This window comes from Galeopterus variegatus, unplaced genomic scaffold (assembly GCF_000696425.1).
Source record: "Galeopterus variegatus unplaced genomic scaffold, G_variegatus-3.0.2 Scaffold752, whole genome shotgun sequence".
NCBI classification, from domain to species: Eukaryota; Metazoa; Chordata; class Mammalia; order Dermoptera; family Cynocephalidae; genus Galeopterus; species Galeopterus variegatus.
In genome coordinates, this window is record NW_007726863.1 from 112,460 (window position 1) to 134,871 (window position 22,412).

Consider the following 22,412-nt stretch of genomic DNA (forward strand, 5'->3'; position numbering starts at 1 on the left):
GGTGTTAGCACCAAGCTCTCCCAAATGAGCTAACAGGCCAAGCCCTGGAATTCTAAGGTCTTATATGCTTGAAAAGAGCTTTAAACACCTTTTTTAAAAAAACTATATATATTTTTGGTGGCTGGCCGATATGGGGATCTGAACCCTTGATCTTGGTGTTATAACACTGCACTGAAACCAGCAGAATCAGCCAGCCCACTATTTTTTAAAGTGCCATTTAAAAAACACCTACCTTGGGCCGGCCCGGTGGCGCACTGGATAGTGCGCCGCTTGGGAAGCGCGGCGGCGCTCCCGCCCGATCCCACGTGCAGACCGGTTCCCGCTCACTGGCTGAGCGGGGCGCGGGAGCAACGCCAAGGGTTGCGATCCCGTTGCCGGTCCCGGTCCGGTGCGGGGGCGACACTGAGGGTTGCAATCCATTGCTGGACGTGGAAAAAGACAAAAAAAAAAAAAAAAACACCTACCTTTGGCAGGGCTCCCCTCACAAGCTGAGTGTGAGCTCCTGATGACAGGCACATAGGCGCCATGGAGGTCAGGACATAGGATTGGGGTTGGTGACCCTCTACAGCCCTCTCTGCTGACTCTCTTTTCCTTTCCAGACACATCGACTGCAGAGGGCATCATGGCTGTGGATGTTGCAGAATACCACCTAAGTGGTGAGTTCCTGAGGCAAGCCCCTCCGGGGATCACATCTGCAGATCGTCTCACGGGACCTTCTTCACATCAGGACTGGGGTGGGAGCTGTCAGGGGGACACAAATAACACCCTGTTGTGCTGATAAGCATAGTCAGTGACTTGCCCAAGGTCACACGGCCTTGGGGACACCAAGCTTAGACCAGTCTAAGGTCTCTTCATCTTTCCACTCAAGTGACTCCCTCTGGGAGAGAGGGGATCCGCCGGGAGACCTTTGTCCCGCTGCTTCCTGAGAATGAGCCTGTGACATGGAACCCACTCACCTGGGGGCCCTTCCTGGAGCATATCAAGTGAAAGAAAATCCAGGAAGGTCAATGTTAGATTCATGGAGCATTAAACTCAGAGGTCACCCAATCCACAGATGGCCTGCCAGGCGGCTCCACCTTTCCGCCTGTGACCTGGCAGGCACAGCTAATCGATCGCAGTACTACACTACGGGATGGCCTGGGAGTGTTCAGACACACTTCTGCAGCCCCGCCAATCAATGGTGGGTGCCGTCAGAGCTGCATTAGGCATGCCATCTTTTCTCCTCATCGTTTACAGATGAACTCAGGTTTCCCAAGTCCTGGGCCAGTGCTCCCCATCACTCCAGCTCCCACACACAGCCCCCAGGCAGCCCAGGGCTGATCTGAAGGATGGATCAGGGACTATCTTTCTCAACCCCCAGCCAGGGATCCTTACTTTTCATCTGCAGGCTCACAGGTGTTGGCCAAAGCCCTGGCATGGCCTTGGGCAAGTGAAGAAACCTCTATGAGCCTCCACCTACTCATCTGTAAAATGGGGACAATGAGGCCTGCGTCAAGGACTGATGGGAAGATTCAGTGGCCTAATGTGTGTGAAGTGGTCAAATCAGGGCAGATACGACTGTCTGCCAATTCCAGGCTTCTGCACGTGCCATTCCCTTTGCCTGGGATTCTTCTCTGCCTCTGCCTGGCTAAGTCCTTGGGTCTGGTGTCAAGGTTATGAGTGCAGATCTGAAGCCAGACTGTCTGGTAGCAAATTCTCCTCTGCCCCTCAGCTTCCTCATCTGCAAAATTGGGATAATTATAGAACCTACCTCACTCAACCAGCCTGATACTCATCCAGCTCTGAGCACCCTATAAGGTGCTCAATAACCACAGGATTGTTCTGAGGACTCAGTGGGTTAATACATATGAAGTGCTTAGAACAGGGCTTGCAAATAGTAAGTGCTTTCTAAGGGGAACTAATTATTATTGTTAATAATAATAATTGCTCATTGCTGGTCTTAGCTTAGATCTCACTTCCCTTGGGAATTCTTCCTATATCTCCCCAAGGCTGGTACTCCATAAAAATCAATCAGTAGATGAGTATTAATTGTCATTTCATGTCACCTCCCTGAGGCTTTTCCTTCTGTGCCCCTAGCCCTGACCCTTCTCCGCCACCCGAATGCAGGCTTCTGTCTCTCAGCACCTGGGTCCTCATGAGCAGGGGGACACCTCCCTATGCCCACTTGTCACCTGCTCGGACCTTGGACCTCTGGTCCTGCCGTCTGGCCAGCCCCTGCTGTAACCTGGCTAGGGCAGCATGCACATCATTCTTCAGTTGACCCAGTCCTTTCTCTCCCATCCCCTATTCACCAGACTCATAGAACATTCCAGAGCCTTGTCAGGGCTGGGCTTGGGACCCTCCATAGATCTCTTTGTTGTGGCTTTACTTAGCCCACGAGTCACATTCTCGCAGCAGGACAAGTCAGGAGTAAGTAGGGTTTGCTTGCAGTCTCTCCATCCCTATTTTGACCCTTGTCCACAGCCTATGTGATTTTTACATCAAAATTGTGTGGCTATACCATGCTAAGGATTGATTTTTTTTTTTTTCTCTTAACAATGCTGGAAACGTTTCTCTGCATGGCACAGTGTCATTCTGAATGACCTTAACTGTCATTCTCAAAGGCCAGTGACATTTCCTCCCAAGACAGCACCACCAGCCCCTTGGTGGGGCCTTTAGGCTGTTTCCAGATTTCTGCTGTTATAAATACAGCCTCTATGACTCACACCAGACATAAAACTTGTTGGGATTTTCTCCTTAGAATAAATTTTCCAGGGTGGGACCACTGGATGGGGGATGTTTTTGTCGTCATGTCCGTTTTCCAGATGAGGAGGCTGAAGCCCAGAAAGGCCGGATGACTTGCCTGAGAGCCAAGGTCCCTGCACCCAGGCTCGGCCTTTCTCACCTCTGTGGCCTTGAGCAGATAAATAGATGTGCTCTTTGCCTCTCTCAGCCTCAGTTTCCCACTTCTAGAAAGTGAACAGGGCCTCATAGCATGCTCAGTGCTGGATGAGTATCAGGCCGAAGGCTGGGTCCTGACCTTCGCTGGCGTGAGCTGGTGTTGTGGATTCTGGCTAGAGACAGTGGGTCGCGAAGAGAGCAGGACTGAGGCTTCCCCTGCTGGAGGGGCTGCCGTGCTGCGGGATTCCTCCCTGTGCGACCAGGCTTTGGGGCCATGGTGGCAAGGAGCCACCACTCTCTTTTGCCCGCAGGGCACTCTGCTCACTCTGTCCTTTTTATTTTGGGGGGTTTTGTTCTTCAGGGCATCTGAACTGCTGTAACCGGCCAGCCCCCCTCACTCTGGCCTTTTGATGTCCCTCCGTTCTTCCTGCCCCAAACTCAGCTCCTGTGGCCATGGCCCAGCACTCTTCTTGCTCCTCTTTGTTTCTCAGCTCACATGTCTCTCCTCCGGGAAGCCTTCCTGGGCTGTCCCCACCATGACTCCTAGCACCCTGGTTTGTCTGTTGATTGCCCGCTTCACCCTGCCCCCTCCACTGTAAGCTTCTTAAGGACAGAAACCGGGCCTGGGACTGACTCACCCAGCCCTGGCTCCCCGTGCCCACAGGGTGCTGGCACACGCGAGGTGCCCAGTGGATGTGTGCTGATAAGTCTCCACCCCTGAAATGCCCTCCCCACCTCTCTCCACCTTGCTGCCAGGGAACTGCGCTGGGTCGAGGCCAGTGGGGCAGTGGTGGCCCCTGCTTGCTCTGGAGTCTGGCTGCCAGAGATGGAATTCTAGTGCCACCCCTTCCTGGTTCTGTGACCTTGGGCAAGTTCTTTAGCCTTTCTGTGCCTCAGTTTCCCCTTTTGAATTGAGTATAGAGGCAGTACTGAGATTGGTTTAGAGAACTATATTTGCCAACTATGGGACCTTCTGCAAAATGAATCCCAATATCTCATTGGCTCCCAATATCTTCTTGGCTTCCTTTGGGGAAACAGGCAGGTTTCCAAGTAGAGGGAGGCAAGATCTTTTAACATGGATTATCCTACCACATGCCAAGCACCGTGCTAAGGTGAGGACTCACCCACCACGGCTGAGGGAGTAGTTCATTTCTATGCTTGGGGACAGTGAAGCTCAGATAAGGAGAGTTATTTACACTCTGGTGGAGAAAAAGCTTTCAAGCATCTGGATTTGTCTCTAATCCCTGTATGGCCTGCAGCTACCCCTCACTTTTGGCTGAGTTTTGTTTGTTTTCGTAAGAGATTTGCATATGATTCACCCACTTAAAGTGTCCAGTTAAATGGTTTTTAGTATATTGTGTAATCACTAGTCTATGTTCTGTCTGTATCGATTCACCTACTCTGGACATTTCATATCAGTAGAATCGTAGCACATGTGGTCTTTTGTGACTGGCTTCTTTCACTTAGCAAGATGTTTTCGAGGGTCATCCATGTTGTCACACGTATCAGTACCTTCATTCCTTTTTATTGCCAAATCATGTTCCATTGTGTGGATGTGCCACATTTATATACCACGCATCAGCTGATGGACACTGGGTTGTTCTGGATGTGGTTTGAGGCAAAAATAGAGTCTTTTTTCTCCTCCAAATCTCCTTCCTCTTGTCTCAGACTCTGAAAGGCTGCTTTGACTCTCTGAAACCAGGAGGTCTTCTGAAGGCTATGAAGTCACAAAATTCAAAGAGGCAAGAACGACCCTATCTGTTCAAAGCCTAAGGAATATCTGACCATTGTTCACAGCACTTCACCTGCTCTACCCAAGTCTCTGCACAGTAGAAATGTGTATGTGCGTGGGGAAGCGGGTAGAAGCAGAAGACACAAGTTTGTGTCTTGTTCTACACTGGCTCCCCAGCACCCAGCACCACGCCTGGCACCTAGTAGGCACCCAGTAAACACTTGTTCAGTGAATAAGTAAGTCAGTGCTGAACAACCTGCTCCCTGGGTGGGGGTCTGTAACTACTGGGGGGGCCACAGGCTCACTAATGAGAGACTACCCTTGCCTTGCAGTCATCAAAAGTCCCCCTGGCTGGGAAGTGGGTGTCTACGCTGCAGGGGCCCTGGCACTGCTGGGAATCGCAGCTGTGAGCCTGTGGAAGCTCTGGACGTCAGGGAGCTTTCCCAGCCCATCCCCATTCCCAAATTACGACTACAGGTACCTTCAGCAGAAGTACGGCGAGACCTCTGCAGAGGCCAGGCAGAAGGTGAGGCTTCTGCTCCCACAGGTACACACCGGACTGTGCCCCGCAAACCCCCACCGTCCGCTCTCAGGATCAGCCTCAGTTCCTCTCCTCTCGCTCATCCCTCCTGTGAATGGGGCCTAGACCCCTCTTGTCTTCAACTCCTAGCCCAGTGCTAGGTAGCCAGTAAATACTTGTTGAATGAATGAATGCTTTCCGTTTTAAAAACCGTCCTGTGAGGCAGTCCGAGTGCAGTGGTGTTTACAACTAATTGATCACAACCAGTTACAGATTTCTCTGTTCCTTTTCCACTCCCACTGCTTTATTTGACTTGCTTTGAAAAAAAGAAAAGAAAAATCCTGTGAAAAATACAGGAAAATATAAGAAGAAAAACATCTCCCCAAAGCCACCACCCTTGGGGCCGGCCCCATGGCTCACTCGGGAGAGTGCAGCGCTGATAGCGCCAAGGCCGCGGGTTCGGATCCTATATAGGGATGGCCACTGTGCTCACTGGCTGAGCGCGGTGCGGACCACACTGTGCCAAGGGTAGCGATCCCCTTACTGGTCAAAAAATAATAATAATAATAATTTTTTTAAAAAAAAAGGGCCGGCCTGTGGCTCACTCGGGAGAGTGCGGTGCTGATAACACCAAGGCCACGGGTTCGGATCCCATATAGGGATGGCCGGTTGCTCACTGGGTGGGCGTGGTGCTGACCCTTACTGGTCAAAAAATAATAATAATAATAATTTTTTTAAAAAAAAAGGGCCGGCCTGTGGCTCACTCGGGAGAGTGCGGTGCTGATAACACCAAGGCCACGGGTTCGGATCCCATATAGGGATGGCCGGTTTGCTCACTGGGTGAGTGTGGTGCTGACAACACCAAGTCAAGGGTTAAGATCCCCTTACCGGTCATCTTTTAAAAAATAAAAAAAAATAAAAAAAACAAAGCCACCACCCAAAGGCAAGCAACTGTTAGCTGCTTTTTAACTACTAGCATTTCGATACATTTCTTTCCAGTATTTTTAATCTACGCTCCCAGTTTTTTTTTCACGCACAGTTTTTACACAAAGGGTGTCATATCTACTTTTTACTTTTTTTGCGCAACAGGCTGGTATGGGGATCGGAAGCCTTGACTTTCTTGTTACATAGAACTTTATACCCTGGGGCCGGCCCGGTGGCGCACTCGGTAGAGTGCGGCGCTTAGGAGTGCGGTGGCGCTCCCGCCGAGGATTCAGATCCCATACAGAGACCGGTCTGCTCACTGGTTGAGCGTGGTGCGGGCACGACACCGAGGGTTGCGATCCCGTTACCGGTCACGAAAAAAGACAAAAAGGGAGAAAAAAAAAAAGAATTTTATACCCTGTTCTTTCATGTCACTTAGAGCTGAAGCATTTTCTCACACCATTAAGTACCCATCATAAGTATCATTTAATGGCTGCATGAGATTCCTTCTCGTACATGTGCCATGATTTACTAAATGCCATTATAAATAATATAGTGAATGTTTTGTATGTAAAACTTTGTCTTCATTTGGGATAATGTACTTTGGGTGGATGCCCAGGTGTGGAATTACTATATCAGGGAGTACAAACATTTTTAGGGTTCTCAGTATATATTACTGAATGTTTCATCATCAACACTTGGCAGAGAATTCTTCAAACACCATATAGAGTTCCGGAGAGCACAGCCAGAATCTGTTACCAGATATGGGTCCCACATGCTCATTCATTTGGGATGACAGGGGGACTATCTTGCACTCTGTTCATTGGGGAGAGAAGGTATAAGTTGGGACAACTTTTCCAAAGAGCATTTTGGCATAATGTGTCAAAAGCCTTCAAAAGGACTGAGTCCTCTGAGCCAGGATTTTTTTTTTTGTCTTTTGTCTTTTTCCGTGTCCGGCAATGGATCGCAACCCTCAGTGTCGCCCCCGCACCGGACCGGGGACCGGCAACGGGATCGCAACCCTCGGTGTTGCCCCCGCGCCTCACTCAGCCAGTGAGTGGGAACCGGTCTGTATGTGGGATCCGAACCCTCGGGCGGGAGCGCCGCCGCACTTCCCAAGCGGCGCACTATCCAGTGCGCCACTGGGCCGGCCCCTGAGCCAGGATTTTAAGAAAGCTATTTGATGCTGCATTACTTGTACTTGTAAAAATTAGAAACAACGTAAATGTCCAACAGGAAGGGAATAGTAAAATAAACTATGATTATCTGCTCAATAAAAAAGTTGGGGAGCCATTAAAAATTAGGGTAATGAAGACTAGGTGGAGATAAACATGGTAATGAAGATACATGAGATGCTTATGGTACAAGGACTTTTGTTTTCTTTTGTTAATTTAGAGAAAAGGAAAATTTGAATATTTGAGCCTGGTCAAATGATTAGCTCACTCAGAGTGCGGTGCTGAAAATACCAGGGTCAAGAGTTCAGATCCCCTTACTGGCCAGCTGCCAAAAGAAAAAAGATTTGAATATTTGGGCTTGTGGTACCCAACATGAAAGCTTTCTCAAGTTGTAAACATTTTTGTAAACCTCCTTTGAACTGCTCGATCACCTATTGACTACACCCTAGTATTCTTACCCATTCCTCTTGTGCTGGACACTTAGATTGCTAACTACTTTTTCTTTTTATAAACATCAGTGCAGTTGACATATTTATGTGTAGAATTCTGTCCCTGTAAGTAAACATTTTGAGAAAAAGCTTTCTTACATTCTGATTAAGGAGACAAAACTAAGTGACATGAAATGACATTAAACAAGTTCTCCCTTCCTAACTAAGGGATGCACTTTTTGTGAAAGGGGAACCTGGAGGTACCTTGAATGAACAGGGCTTAGGCATCTCCTTGCTGTCTCCTCACAACCATGCTGTGACCTTGTGATGCTCCCGTGCCCCTTTTTCTCCCCCCCAGAGAGTGTCTGTTTGGAATGCCCAGCAGGCCAGCACTCGGAGGCCACCCAGCCGCAAAGGCAGCCTCAGCATCGAGGACAACTTTGAGAGCATCAGCGAGCTGGGGCCCCTGGAGCTGATGGGCCGCGAGCTAGACCTGGCCCCCTATGGGACCCTCCGGAAGTCCCAGTCTGCCGACTCCCTGAACTCCATCTCCTCTGTGAGCAACACCTTTGGGCAGGACTTCACACTGGGCCAGGTGGAAGTGAGCATGGACTACGATGCTGCCTCCCACACCCTCCACGTGGCTGTGCTGCAGGGCAGGGACCTCCTGGAGCGGGAGGAAGCCAGCTTCGAGTCCTGCTTCATGCGCGTCAGCCTTCTGCCCGACGAGCAGATCGTGGGCATTTCTCGGGTAAGTGGGGCTGGGGGCGGCAGAGGTGTGCTCTGGGCTCACTAGACCCCTCCCCAGGCAGGCAGGACTGTGGGGCCAGGAAGGATCCCAGGAGGGCGCTAGAGAGCGTGTCTGGATGCTGATCTCAGAGTGGCAGGTGTGGACTGTAGTGAGGACAGAACCAGGAGTTGGGGACCTCCACCTGAGGGCGCCCAGTGTGCGCAGTTCCTAGCCCTTGTAGCATGCAAGTTCAGGGCGTGGCAACTGTCCATTTCCACATCTGTACCTGTGTCAACATGGGGTCCTTGGGCCGAGCCGTGGCGCACTCGCACTCGGGAGAGTGCGGCGCTGGGAGTGCAGCAGCAGCGCTCCCGCCGCGGGTTCGGATCCTATATAGGGATGACCGGTGCGCTCACAGCGCTCACTGGCTGAGCGCGGTGCGGCTGGTCTCAAAAAGGACAAAAAAAAAAAAAAAAATGGAGTCCTGGCAGGACAGGGGTGGCTTGCTCCAGTCGGCTAATGTGGTGAGAGCTTCATAGCAGGACTGTTTCAGTGGTGTGGGCGGGGTGTGGGCAACCTCAGGTCTAGCAGGAGGAGGGGCAGTCCCACTCCAGGTCTGAAGGGAAGAGGGGCAGATGAGGTTAAGGGCCCAGAAGGAGAGAGGTATACGGAGAGGGCCACCTTGATAGGAGCTGTGCCTGTGGTCAAGGGACGTGGTTAGCCTGAAGTGATACTGCAGAGAAGGCCCTCAGGGAAAAGCACCTCAGTCTCCCTCTGACCTCCAGTGCCCTCTAGTGACCCCCACCAGACGCCTGAGGCCAGGGGAGCCTGGTGATGTAGTCAGGGAGGTCAGCTCCTAGGACTGAGAGCCAGGTGGGGGAGGGTGGGGAGTAAGCCAGGAGGAGCAAGGGGGGCACCCATCACCCCCAGGCTGCCCTCTATGGGGGCCTCCACCTTGCCAAGAGGGAGCCAAGCCAACATGAGACACAACCTACTGCCTGGCAGCAGGTAGCTCTGGCATGGACAGAGGTGGCGTCCAGGTGCTGAGGCCAAGTGCTCTGAGATGGGTGCGGTTGACATGCAGTGGCCTTTGACCTGAGCGGGAAGAGCCTGAGGACCTACAGGACCAAGTGCCTTCACACTCCTCAGAGACCCACCTCTGTCTGGTCACTTTTATTATGCAGAAAATTGGATACTCCTCAGGGTGGACACTGTCATCCCTCTCCCATCCTAGCCCCATCACTCTGGGAGGGTCTAGAATTGACCCCAGCCCTGTGTATGTGGGGCTCCAAGAGGGGGTGGCCCAGCTTCAGAGAGGCTGTACAGCGGGTGGTTAGGAGCAGGACCCTGGAGTCTGACTACCTGGGTTCAGATCCCAGTTCCGCCACTTCCTAGCAGTGTGACTTTGGGTAAATCACTTAAGCACCCTGTGACTCAGTTTCCCCATCTGTCAGATGGGCATCATAATTATTCAGGAAGGGATGGGTTAATACATGTAAAGTCCTTAGGTCAGCTCTTGATAAATGCTCAGTACTTAGCTCTCGGGACCATGAAGAGCTCCTGTAGAGCCCAATCCATGCTGTCTATGGCCTAGGCTGCCTGGAGGACTCTGGCTAGTTCTGGGCACATCTCTCAAGGATGGACATTGCCAGACAGCAGCCCCCATTGCCTGATGTATGCTGAGAACCTGGTCCACCGAGCCCAGCACATCCGTGATTCTCTCGTTAGCCCCCCGAGGCCGACAAGACAGACTCTTAAGGCATCTTACTGAGAAGGAAACAGAAGCTCAGGAAAGTACTTTGCCCAAGACAACCCACAAGTAAGCAGGAGATCCAGGACTTGAACCCAGGGTTCCCGTCCTCCTCTACCTGTGTGCCCATAAAGCACAACACTCAGAGAATGGATGGGCAGGGGTGCCTGAGGCCCTGTGGGCAGGGAACAGTCCCTAGGCTAGTTTGGCAGGAGGAAGGAGAGAGAGAATCAGAAGATTATGAAGAGCCTGAGTGCTGAGGTCAGGAGAACAGGAGGGAGGCTTTATCCCATGCTGTCAAGGAGGCCTTGAAGAGCCTCAAGCCGGGGACAGTGGGGGGAATGTGGCGCCCAGGGATCACCAAAAAAGGAGGCTTCCCAGAGCCCAGGCAGTGGCAGAAGAGTGCGGCTCAGGGTGGCTGGAGGTGCTGGCGGATTTATTCCCTGGAAGGCAGGCTTCCCAGCATCACAACTGGCCAACCCCACCAAGTGGGTGGCTGCTCTCAGGCTGAGCAGCCCCCCCGCCTCAGGCGAGGTGCCAGGGCTGAGAGCTCCTCTCTTGAAATATCACCAGGCAGTGACTAAGGCAGCCCCCCACGGAAGGGAGAGCAGTGCCCGCGAGTGCACCTTTCCGGGGGCCTGCCCACGGCTTCCTGGGAGGAGGCCAGTGGCGCCCACCTGGCAAGACTGGGCTTGAAAACGGAGTCTGCCCAGCCTTGGCTAGTCACTACATCCATCCATCTTTCCATCCATCCATCCTTCCATCCATCCATCCATCCATCCATCCTACAAGCCGCTGGGACATCAATGGCTCTTGGCTCCACAGACAACTATCCCACACCCACTGCATGCCTGGCCCAGCACGGGCCTCGAGCAGATGTAAGAATATAGAGACCAGCTCAGCCAGAGCATCACGAGGGTCCTGTAACACCACAGGCACTGAGGCCCCATCCTCAGCAGGGGGATTAGTTAGGATTAGATTGCGGAAGCTTCAAATGCTGGGCCACTAGATTGGCCACCACTGATGAGAGGACAGGGGGCTTTAAACCTTCAAGGATGAACCACCAAAGGAAGGATCAGCTTTGAGGTTGTGGGGACAACAGAGCCAGGCCTAGAACCCAGGCCTGTGGACTCCCTTTCTGGTGCTGTCCCTGCCGCAGCCTCTCAGGCCCCTGACTGCCACCTCTCCAGCTTTGGCGCTCCCTCACGACCCTTGCTCTCTGCAGATCCAGAGGAATGCCTACTCCATCTACTTCGATGAGAAGTTCTCCATTCCCCTGGATCCCACAGCCCTGGAGGAGAAGAGCCTGCGGTTTTCTGTGTTTGGCATTGATGAGGACGAGCGGAACGTCAGCACGGGGGTGGTGGAGCTGAAGCTCTCTGTGCTCGACCTTCCGCTGCAGCCCTTCAGCGGCTGGCTCTACTTACAGGACCAGAACAAGGTGAGCGTGACCCCGAAGAGAGCACGCACGCACGCACTTCTGAGCAGGGACTGTTGTCCCCTGCAGCAGCCTGAATCCTGGCACCATGAGGAGAGCAGAGAAGACCTGAGCCTCATTCGAGGAAACTCTGTCTACTGCGGGCAAAAGATGAAAACTTGCTGCGCACTGTGTGCAGCTTGTCTACTGCTTTTACCATCAAACCTTCAGAGGTTCTATTCCTACAGAGCTTCTGTTAGGCAAGCATCCTTTGGCCTTAAAGTAGATTATTTCAGGTAGACTCCAAGCTGGTTTACTTTTATAAGTGTAGGAGTGCTCAGGGAACATCATCACTGTGTTTAAGCAAATGATCTAATTCCATTGCACTTGTATCTCTATGTAAAACTATCTCAGCATGTTCTCCTTGGCCTGGAATGAGGGAACAAAACTGCATTTGACTCCTGCATCTGACAGGCAACCTCTGGCCCTCCTTCTAAGGCAGTCCCACACCCAGTGGAAAGAGAGGGGTGGTGCATGTTCCATGGGGTGGGGGGGTGGCTGTCCCTTTCTCAGTCCTGCTAGCCTGGTGCCCTGGAAGGGGTCCCAAGAGCAGCAGCTTCTGTCTGGAGAAGGCAGCTTCTGCCTTTCCCTGGATCCCTGGGGGGAGTCCTGGGGAGAGCAGCCCCCTGAGCCACCCACCTGTCCTCCAGGCCGCCGACGCTGTCGGGGAGATCCTGCTGTCCCTCAGCTACCTCCCCACAGCCGAGCGCCTCACCGTGGTCGTGGTGAAGGCCAAGAATCTCATCTGGACCAATGACAAGACCACAGCGGGTAAGGCCCTGTGGGCTACCTGGCTCCTCCATGTGGCTCAATGGAAGCGGTGGCCCAGCTGCTGTGCCGTGGGCGCCTGGAGGCATCAGCAGGTGTGGGGCACAGTGCCAGGGCCCCACACAGCTTCAGCGGAGTTCAGGAACCCTACAGTGGGAAGATTAATCCAGCTGGGGAGACATGGGAGCCCTGGAGGGTGGCAGGGAGCCCCTGTGAGGACAGAGTGAGGAAGGGGGCAGAGTGACAGGGGTCTGAGAGCAGGAGGCAGCACTTAGGGCTGGGAGCACTAGGCAGGGGACCAAGGTGGACACCTGCTTCCCAGAACTGGAATTCATGATGGAGAATTCACTCCCAGAGACAGGGCAGCATCCCAGACTCCAAAGGGGAGCCAGGGCCACTGGGTTGGGGTGACAGGACCCAGTGGGTGCCGAGCAGGACCTCATGCCCCAGGTCTGCAGGACCCCCCAGCCCTTCCCAAAGCGGTGACCCACGGAGGCAGCCACACTCTGGGTAACTGAAAGCAGAGGGCTGGGGAGCCCGACCTATTGGGAGTCCCAAGTGTGGGGGGACCTCAGGTCCAGACAGGTGCAGCAAGGACACCCAGTGAGCAACAGGTGATGGCCAGACGGCAATTCGTTATTTCAGAACTGCACACTGTTGAGTCAGGCTCTGCTGAGCAGGCACTCGGTGACTCAGGGCTGACGTCTGTGCTCGGTCCATTTATAGAATGAAAAGTAGTGGGTCTGCTGAGCTCCCCAGAGCATCATGCGACGGGAGCGTGTGGGCCAAGGCAGGCTGCTGCGTCCAAAGCCCAGCCCTCTCCTGACTTGGCTGAGTGAGCCTGTAAGATGGGAAAAACAATAAGGGACCGATGGCAGGACTATAGGAGATGATGGCAGTAGTGAAGGTTTGGGGAGTTTGGAGCCAGTGGGCTGAGCTGATCGGAGCAGGGCTGTGCCAAGTGAGGCTGGCAGTGGCCCTCACCACCCCACCCCCACCCGCAGACCCCTTCGTCAAGGTGTACCTGCTGCAAGACGGGAGGAAGATGAGCAAGAAGAAGACGGCCGTGAAGAGGGACGACCCCAACCCCGTCTTCAACGAAGCCATGATCTTCTCAGTGCCAGCCATTGTGCTCCAGGTGAGGAGCTGGGCCACCCAAGGGTCCTGGGGCCACTCCATCCCCCAGGCTTCGCTTCTCAGGGCTCTTGCAGGTGGTTATGGTTTGCTTCAAGCCATCACCTTTCTGGCCAAGAAGCAATTATTGAGCACCCTCGGGGTGTCATCCCCTGTGGTGGATGCTGGGGATACAGGCACTGCTTTCTTGGTGCTCACAAGGAACAGGCAGGACAATCCCTGGACAAAGAGCATCCCAGAATTTCATGGTCAAGGCTTCCTGCAGGAGAGAGGATAGCTCAGCTGAGGTCTGGGGGAAGACAGTCCCCAGTGGAGGTAACTACAGAGGCCTGGAGATGAGCCAGGGGTAACCCAGGGCAGTTCTGGCCTTAAATCTCCCCAGGTTCTACTGCAACAACCCTGCTGAGGTCCCCACACTCCCATGGCTTTCAGAACGTGACATGCCCCAGGGAGACCCCTCCCAGCAGGGACATCACAGACCGTGGGAGAGGGGACTGCAAGGATATGGCTTGGGCCACACCAGTGGCCCTGTTTGCATTCTTCAGAGGATAGGGTCTCACTACCTCCCTCACTAGCTAGCCCTTCCATCCTTGGGCACTCCTGACAGTGAGAAAGTCCTTTGTGCCTTTAGCCAAAATCTGCCCCGCATAGACCTGGGCTGTACAGAATCCACTTAATCTCACCTCCCCAGGACCCCTGTCTAGATTTGAAGGCCCAGAACTCTCCCTCACCCTGGGTGTTCCTAATCCAAGCAAATATCCCAGCATCCCAGGCTGGTCCTGGGTGTCGTAGCCTTGTCCTGCTACCCTCGTAGGACAGTCTGCCCATCTGTCTCCTGCCCTCCCACCCCAGGAGGTCACCGTGCCACTGCTCCACAGCCTCCAAGGTCTAGAGACTTCTTGGGACCACGGGGGATGAGGAGGAGGAGGGAAGCCGGACTGGGTTCTAGTTTCAGCTTCACTGCTTTGATCTCAAGCAAGTTGTTTCCATCATGTGACTCCAGCATGATTGCGTTAGTAATAGCAGCCAGAGACCTCCGCGATGCTCTGACTGAGCAGGCACCATCTTGCACATTTTAACTCTTTTCCTTCCTGGAACAGCCCTATTAGGTAGCAGCTATTATGATCACCATTTTAAAAATGGAGAAACTGAGGTAGCAAGAGCCCAAGTCACTATTCAAGGTCCCACAGCAGGGAAGTGGTGAGGCTGGCATTGAACCGGTGAGGCTGGCATTGAACCGGTGAGGCTGGCATTGAACCTGGCAGTCTGGAGCTGCCACCATGCAGTGAGGCACCAAAGAAGGCCGTGGGGTTAGGCAGATGTAGTTCAAGTCCTCACCCGCTGCTTATTAGCTGGGTGACCTCGGACCAGTCTCCTCACCTCCCAGATCAGAGGTGAGGGTTTGGGGAGCCACACCCAGCACCCCCTGGGGCCTGGCATTTGTAGGCTGGGACCCAGGAGCCAAGGAGGATCTCTGGCTGCTCCTGGTCCCCAGCACCCATGTTGCCTCCTCCCCAGGACCTCTCTCTCCGCGTGACAGTGGCTGAGAGCAGCAGTGACGGCCATGGGGACAACGTGGGCCACGTCATCATCGGGCCATCAGCCAGTGGCATGGGCACCACACACTGGAACCAGATGCTGGCCACACTGCGCAGGCCGGTGTCCATGTGGCACCCTGTCCGGCGAAACTAGCAGCCAAGCTGGGCCAAATGGGCAGTGGAGCCGCTGGAGCCTGGCGCAAACTCAACTCTGTCCAGTGTGCTCTTCATAGCGCAGCAGGAACCATGACACTGGGGTCCCCCATGGAGTCCCTATGAACCATCCTGGTCCCTCTGTCCAGACTTCAGTGGAAGAACAGGGGTGGCTGTGTCCATGGGTCCAGGGTGCTCTCCCACAGAGGACCAGCTGTGGCTGGGCCAGGACTTAGGGAGGACCACTGGGCACTGGCCAATTGTGCCCCCTCTTAAGATCCTCAACAGGTCTGTCCCTAGGTCTGGCAGGGGGACTCGGCCTCTCAGAGCCAGTGAGCTCCCCCCACCCCACTCCTCCTGGTAGGCTAGCTGCCAAGCAGGGCCATGCACTGAAACCCAGTGAGTTTTGGGGGCCAGGGATAACACACACAAAACATGGCCCCTGGGACATCAGGAAGACAGGGTGCCTTGGCCCCAGGTGATCTGCTGAATGTTGGCCCAGCTGGGTGGCTCTGGGGCAGGGGGACCAGGGAGTGCCTTTTGGACAAGGTAGGTGCTAAGCTTTGGTTGCAGAACTGAGAGTGGCCCAGGCAGGGGCCCAGCCTAAGCAATGGCCAGGATGCGACATTTCCCGTCATGAACGCATTGCAGACAAGGGGCTCCCTCTGCGTGGAGAAGAGACCAAGAGACCAGGCCCAGCAGAAGCCTGCGGGCCCACATGGGACACAGCCTCTGGAGTTATTCTCTATGAAACCTACTCCCTTACCTCAGCCATTGCAAGGTCCTTGTGACCAGTCCCATGCAATTAAGGCACTGGCTCCACAGCATTGGCTGATGTCTCTCCAGCTCGAGCCCTGCTGGGAAGCAGATAACACAGGTGGGCCTCAGCTAGTGGGGGCTGGTGGGGCAGACAGAATATTGACAGCATAGGTGTAGGCTGCAGGCATCCGGGAAGGTGTGAGGGACAAGGAGGCCTTGTGCTGGACCTGGGAGCAGTGGCAGTGGGGAGGGACAGTGCATGCGGCTGCAGCATGAAGGAAAGTCAGGGGAGTCAGGAGGGTGGCTTGAGGGACAGCTGGAGAAGTGTGATTGCCACACTGGAAAGGAGGTGGCTCTGGAGCAGGGCTCCAACCCCCAGGACGCTGGGTGTCCTTGGTTGAGTTCCCCAGAAGCAAATGCTGAGAAAGAGATTTTTGGCAAGGCGCTTATTGGGGGAGTGATCTCAGAAACTTGCCAGGCAGAGCAAAGGGGGGGCCAGGGAAGAAGCCCAGCAAACTGCAGCCTCAGCCTGACCACCAGGGGGAGCTCTGGAGTGTGCAAGGCACCCCGGGGATCCCACCCAAAAACAAAGGGGCTGGGCCACCCCCATATGAGTCAGTCTTTGGCTCCCATGCCAGCCCAGTTGGAGTGAGGGTGTCACTGGCTGACGCCGCTATCATCCACCAAAGGCAGTCCCAGAGAAGTGTTGATGGGTGGGTGCACCTGCCTGGTCACAGGGACTGCAGAGCAGGCAGCAGCAGCATCTGCTCTGCAGGGCCACCCACTGGAACGAGCAAGAACTCTCGGGCTAGCTGCCCCTGTTCCCTGGCCCTGGTGAGCTACGGAGACCCAGGTCCAACCAGTTATCCCCAATGACATGGAGATGGGGAGGGTGGCTAGAACAGGGGCCCAGGGTGGTCATGGGACTGGAGGCAGGACTGTGGCACTCCCCACCTGACACAGCCATGGCCCAGCCCTGAGGCCAGGCTGTCTACCCTGTGACCAGCACCAGGAGGTCAGCCCAGGGTTGGGGGACACGCATGGCTGGGCGGGCCTTTGCAGCCTGGGAAGCCCTTTCTAAGCCAGTGGCTATGCAGAGCAGGCCATTCACTCCCACCTTCCCTTTCCCCTCTTTCTCTCCCTCTAACTGCATGAAATGTTGACTGTGTACCCAGGATGGCCGTGGTGGGGACCGAGTATGCTGTTTGGAATGATTCTAGAACCAAAATAAAGCTTGGGCAGGAAGAGGGGGCTTCCAGGGAGCCCTGCTCAGCCCCAAATCACGTTTGTGGCTTCTCCAGGAATCAGGGACTCAGACCTCATGGGGGTTACTGTGTGCCCTCCTTCCTCTGCTGCTGGGTACCCAGAGAGGAGTGAGGGCCCTGTCTGATTGGGGACATCACAAAGACCAATGGCACCAGGCTGCTTGAGCAACTCAGAAGAAGGGCCCCTGAGCCAGCCTGGCAGGGGAGGGTGTTGGTGGGGAACACCAAGGAAGGGTTCCTGGTGGTGACACTCAGCTGAGTCCTAAGGGCAGGAAGGATTATATCAGGTGGATGAGGCAGGAAAAGCATTTCTGGCAGAGAGAACAGTGTATACAAAAGGGCAGGAGTGGCAAAAACTCAGCCAAGTTTTCCACCTTGCTAAAGCAAAGTGAGGGATGGGAAGAGGGAAGCCAAGGGAGAGGCTGGGAGGGGAGAAGGGCTTACACATTCAGTGAGCGCTGGTCCCCAGCCTGCAACATTTAAAGGTAGGTACTGTTGTCACCCCCTTTTTTGCAGACATGGAAATGGGGGCTCAGAAAAGTTTGGAAACTAGTCCAAGATCACACAGCCAGAAAGTTGCAGAGCTGGGATTCAAGCACAGACTGGCTCCAGAGCCTGTGCTCATGATCACCAGGCAACACTGCCCCCTTCCCCAGCTCCTTGAAGGTGAGGCTGAGGGGAATCAGAGAGACCCCTTGGGATCCCAGGCTGCTGTGGCTTCCCCCCTGCCATCCTCACCCCTCTCCTGGAAACATGAATAGGGATGAGCTAGATGAGAATCCCGGCAGCCCCCGGGAGGCCTGCCCACCACGGGGACTGACTTGTGAAGAGCTTCTGCGGAGTCGCCCCCCAATCAGGGCAATGAGACAGGCTGTTGCAGGACCTCACGAGAAGGGCGGAGATCAGGGATGGCTTCCTGAAGGAGGTGGAAGTTTGACAACTGGCCTTGCAGGGCAGGATTGTACGTGTGAGGAGGGTCAAGGGCCCCAACTGCCGGAGCAAAGGTGTCACATGTGTCAGAGGAGACACAGCTGGGCCAAGGCTCAAGAGGCGAGGTGGGGCGGGGCTATGGAGGCTTCCAGTGTCCAGGGTGAGGCAGAAGGTCTTTATCCTGCTGGCGGTGGGGAGCCATGGAGGGGTCCTGAGCAGGAGCAGGTCTGAGGGAGGGAGCCACTCTAAGGAGCTTTGGAGGTGACGTGGAGGGATGTCAGTGAGCGTTGTCTGGTCAGTGAGGGGCAGGCGGGGGGCCTCCACGCTACCTTGAGGTCTGGGGTTCATTCAGCAGGACCGGGGCTGAGAGAAGCTGCTTTGCCTCTATTCGCCTTCTCCTTCATAATGCCCCCATCCTGTTTCTGCCCCTTCTCTGACCCCTGTCCATATTCCCAGCTCTTCCTGCCCCTTCTTCTTCCCTCCCCCTCCTCCAGCCCCGCACCCACGGGTCTTCCTCAAGGATCCCAGGCCCCTCTGGGAGCCCCACCCAAGAAGACAGGTGTGGCGGTCACTGACCTGGCCAGCAGCATCACCTGGGCCAGGCCTGCGTGCAGGAGAAGCAGCGTGAGAAGATGTGAGTGGCTCTCACATCTGTAGTTGACAGCAGCTCCAAACTTGACTTATGCCCATGGCCATTTCTACCTGCAGACACCGAAGGGACAAACCAAAAGGCTAAATGAGCACTAAGATCAGGCCACAAGACTCCCTCTCTCTCCACCAACTTCCGCCCCATTACCAACCTCCCATCCCACCCAGAAAGATGGAGAATGGTGAGGCAGGTGCTGGAGGTCACAGCCCTGGGCTCAAGTTAGCAGCCCCAGCAGCCAGGCTGGGGATGTTCTGGGGGAGACCAGGCAGAAGGAAGCTTGGGAGAAGAGGCCCTTGGTCCCACCTGGCATAGACCTGGGTTTGCTGCTTACTTGCTATGTGATAAGATCCTTCCCCTCTCAGGGCCTCAGGTTCCCCATCTAAAGAATGAGGGTGTTAGACATGATGGTCTCTAAAGGCCCCTGCACCTCTGACTTCAGAGGACTCTGTGTGTATGGGCTCTGGAGCCCTACTGCTTGGGTTTGAATCCCAGCTTTTACACTTACTAGCTGTGAGACCCTGGCAAATTATCTGTCTTCTTTGGGCCTCAGTTTCCTCATTTGTCGAAGGAGGATGAGAATTGTACATACTTCGTAGGATGCAATGAAATATCACATGCCTAGTATCGGGCACACAGTAGGCACGTGGTAAATGTTAGGTCAGGGGTTTGGGTGGAGGCATTCAGGCTGAGGACAAGGCCTCTTGGGACCTGGTGTTTGGGATGAAAGGAGGCGCAAGGAAAGCAAGGGCTTCGGGAACTACACACCAGGGACTGTGCATCCTGCCAAGTCATCCCAAGGAGCGGATACAGACTTCCGAGGTTCTGCCCCCATGGCATGCACTTTCCCCTCATTCAGCCATCCACAAGCACTTGATGACACCCCAAGCCAGGAACCCCACGCAGAGCAGGCAGATGGGGGGTGGGTGACGGTGCAGAGAACACAGCGGCCACACGGGGGAAGCAGAGAATTAACTGGGACAGCTCCCCACTCCTGGCTTCAGGGGAGGACGGGGGTGGGGTGTCAGAAAATGGGGCAGAGGGGCCAAGGCCAGGGGTGCCTTAGAGCAGGTGGAGGCTGGAGAGTGGTCGCCTGTCTGCAGACCCCCACTCAGGTCATGTGTTGTGTTCTCTCATCCGTGCAAGCATGTGTTCCTTCTTTCATTTCTTCAGCTTCTTTATTCTTTTGAGCAGGTCCATCTTCCTTCCTTCCTTCCTCTTTCCCTCACTCTGTCCTTTTCCTTCCCTTCCCATTTGCCCAGCCACAGAACATGACATCCTGAGCCACAGCTGGGAGGCAGATTTGAGACAGACACTCCTCTCTGGGGGCACAGTGACGGGTCAGCCTTGAGGCTGTCCCTGATGTGTTTGTGACTTGGTTGAGGGGCTGAAAGATCCTGTCTGGCCACCTGCATCCTGAGAAGGGGACAACACATCAGACTGAGGGCTGGCCTGGCCACCTCTGCTGTTCTGGAGTCTGCAGGGCAGTATCTCATTGTGTAGGGTTCTCAAAGGACTCTGGGCTTGGGATTGGTGGGGCTTGGAGGGGGCTGAGCCACACATGGGCTGAAAGTCAACAGCAGTCACAATAAACAGAAAAACAGTAAACAGTACCCTGGCCAGGCAAACTGTGTGACCTGGGCCACCACTCCAAAAATAAACTCCAGGAAAACAGTATGATCCAGGGCCCAGCAAGGTCAGATATTCAGGGAAATTCCCTGTCACCTAGGGCAGATTTCCCTGGTCCGGTGGCTAATGTCTTTCTTGCAGAAGGATGAGCGTAGAATGGGAGTGTGGCTGGGGCCTGACATCTGGAGATCAAATCCTGGCTCTGCGTCCTGCTGGCCTAAGACAAGCCACTGCCTCTCTCCAAGGCTCAGTTCCCAAATCTGTAAAATGGGGAGAAGCAGATCACCCACTCTGCCCACCTCAGTCTGAGAGCTGAATGAAACTATGCATATGAGGTGCGATGTTAGGAGAGAGTCTGGCTTTGGGGTCACACGTAGGTCCAAATCCCAGTTCGGCCTCTTACTAGCTGTGGATCTTAGACAAGAACTTAACCTCTCTGGGCCTCATTTCTCATCTGTAAAATGGGGCTAATAATTCCTACCTCCTAGGGGACAGTGCCTGCCCATGGTTTGCAACCCATTCATGGGTGCTGTTATTATCAGGAAATGTTCAGTGAAACTGTAAAGCATGAGAGACATCAAGTGTGTCATTAGAGTGATTATCCCTATAGCAACCAGGCCAGACGCCTCTGCCTGACTCTCAGCTCCCTCCAACGCCAGGCTGGCCCCACCTGCCTTGAGGCCTGATGACAGCAACAGCAGGGAGGATAGGGGATGAGAAGGCTGACAGCTGATCAGAGCCCCTCCCCACCACTCCTTGGGGCAGGGAGCCCTGCTCAGTGGCCACGCACCTAGCCTGGTGCCAAGTCACTGCCCGGCCATTTGGCAGTTTCAGGGAGGAAGGAGCACCTGAAAGGTGGAGCCATCCTGGGGAGGCTCCTTCCATCCAGGTGAGGCTCCATTTAGCTGCTGACAGCAGCCCTGAAGGTGGGTGAGCCTGGAATAGGAGTTAGTGACGCTGGGCTCTGCCTCTCTGCACACTGGGGGTCAGCAACTCCTGCCCTGGCTGCCTCATTGGGCCACAGTGAGGTTCAAAGGGGGCTGAAGGAGCTTTTTCACCTGCCTGGCTTTGAATTCCATGGGGGATGACATCATTACCAGTGTGGAAGAGGGTTGGTAGAAACCAAAAACTTCTGTCCCCTGTTCCTTTAAGCTTCAGTGGAAACACTCAGTCCAAGATCTAGGGAAGCCCTTGTGCCTACTTTGAAAAGATTTAAACTCTGGCCACTAAGAAGGTTGGAGAGATCAGGTGACAGTGAGTTTCCAGTTCAGTGTTGAATTTATTCCTGGTATCCAAAGTGCTCAACTATTGGGCTGGCCAGTTAACTCAGTTGGTTAAAGCATGGTGTTGGTAACACCAAAGTCAAGGGCTCAGATCCCCACACCGGCCAGCTGCCAAAAACCAAAAAAACAAACAAAAACCAAAACCCAAATTGCTCAACTATTCAGGCAACAGCTCCCCAAACAAACCTTGCCTTTGGTCACAGGGCCCAGATCACATCCCAGCCAGGGTCACCCACCTGCAACAAAGCTTCCTTGTGCTGGCTGGGGGAGGACAGTTCAGGGCAGCACCAAGAACTGACACATAAAGGCATGTCCGGGCCACCCCCTTCCCACCTGGCCTGAAACACCTGGAAGGAGAACTGTGGTGTGCTGTGTCACCAGAACCCTGTGAAAATGCAGTTCATTCATTCATTCGCGAAGGTCACCGGCAGGATCTGTGCCAGGGATCCTGCCCCCATCCCCACCAAGCTGGCAGGCCAACGTGGCTGACGCCCACCTCTTTCCTCCCAGGGCAAGTGGGCCGGTGCCTCCTCCGTCTTTGTCCCACCCCCTGCCCCACTGTCACCGTCCAGCTACTTGTCTTCTTCGCTTGAGACCAGGGTGGCCTCCTGCAGCCTCAGCGCCCGCAGACAGTAAGCGCTCCATAAGCGCGTCTCCCGGGCCAGCCCTGCACGCCTCGCCCGCCGCCCCG

General features: G+C 54.5%; 2 protein-coding genes across 2 annotated transcripts in view; both read left to right on the forward strand.

Annotated features, from left to right (window-relative positions):
- Positions 1-606: 606 nt before the first annotated feature.
- SYT12 (synaptotagmin XII) lies at positions 607-17,251 on the forward strand. The gene is made up of 7 exons (XM_008572071.1): positions 607-656; positions 4,945-5,138; positions 8,018-8,410; positions 11,365-11,580; positions 12,267-12,387; positions 13,389-13,522; positions 15,037-17,251. The coding sequence occupies exons 1-7, from the start codon at positions 623-625 to the stop codon at positions 15,208-15,210; spliced, it is 1,266 nt and encodes a 421-aa protein (XP_008570293.1). The 5' UTR covers positions 607-622; the 3' UTR covers positions 15,211-17,251.
- A 1,050-nt stretch (positions 17,252-18,301) lies between these two features.
- RHOD (ras homolog family member D) overlaps positions 18,302-22,412 on the forward strand; it is a 14,275-nt gene continuing 10,164 nt past the window's right edge. The window contains exons 1-2 of the mRNA XM_008572107.1: positions 18,302-18,388; positions 18,620-18,787. Coding sequence (XP_008570329.1) covers positions 18,302-18,388; positions 18,620-18,787 — 255 coding nt within the window. The remainder of the gene's footprint in view (positions 18,389-18,619; positions 18,788-22,412) is intronic.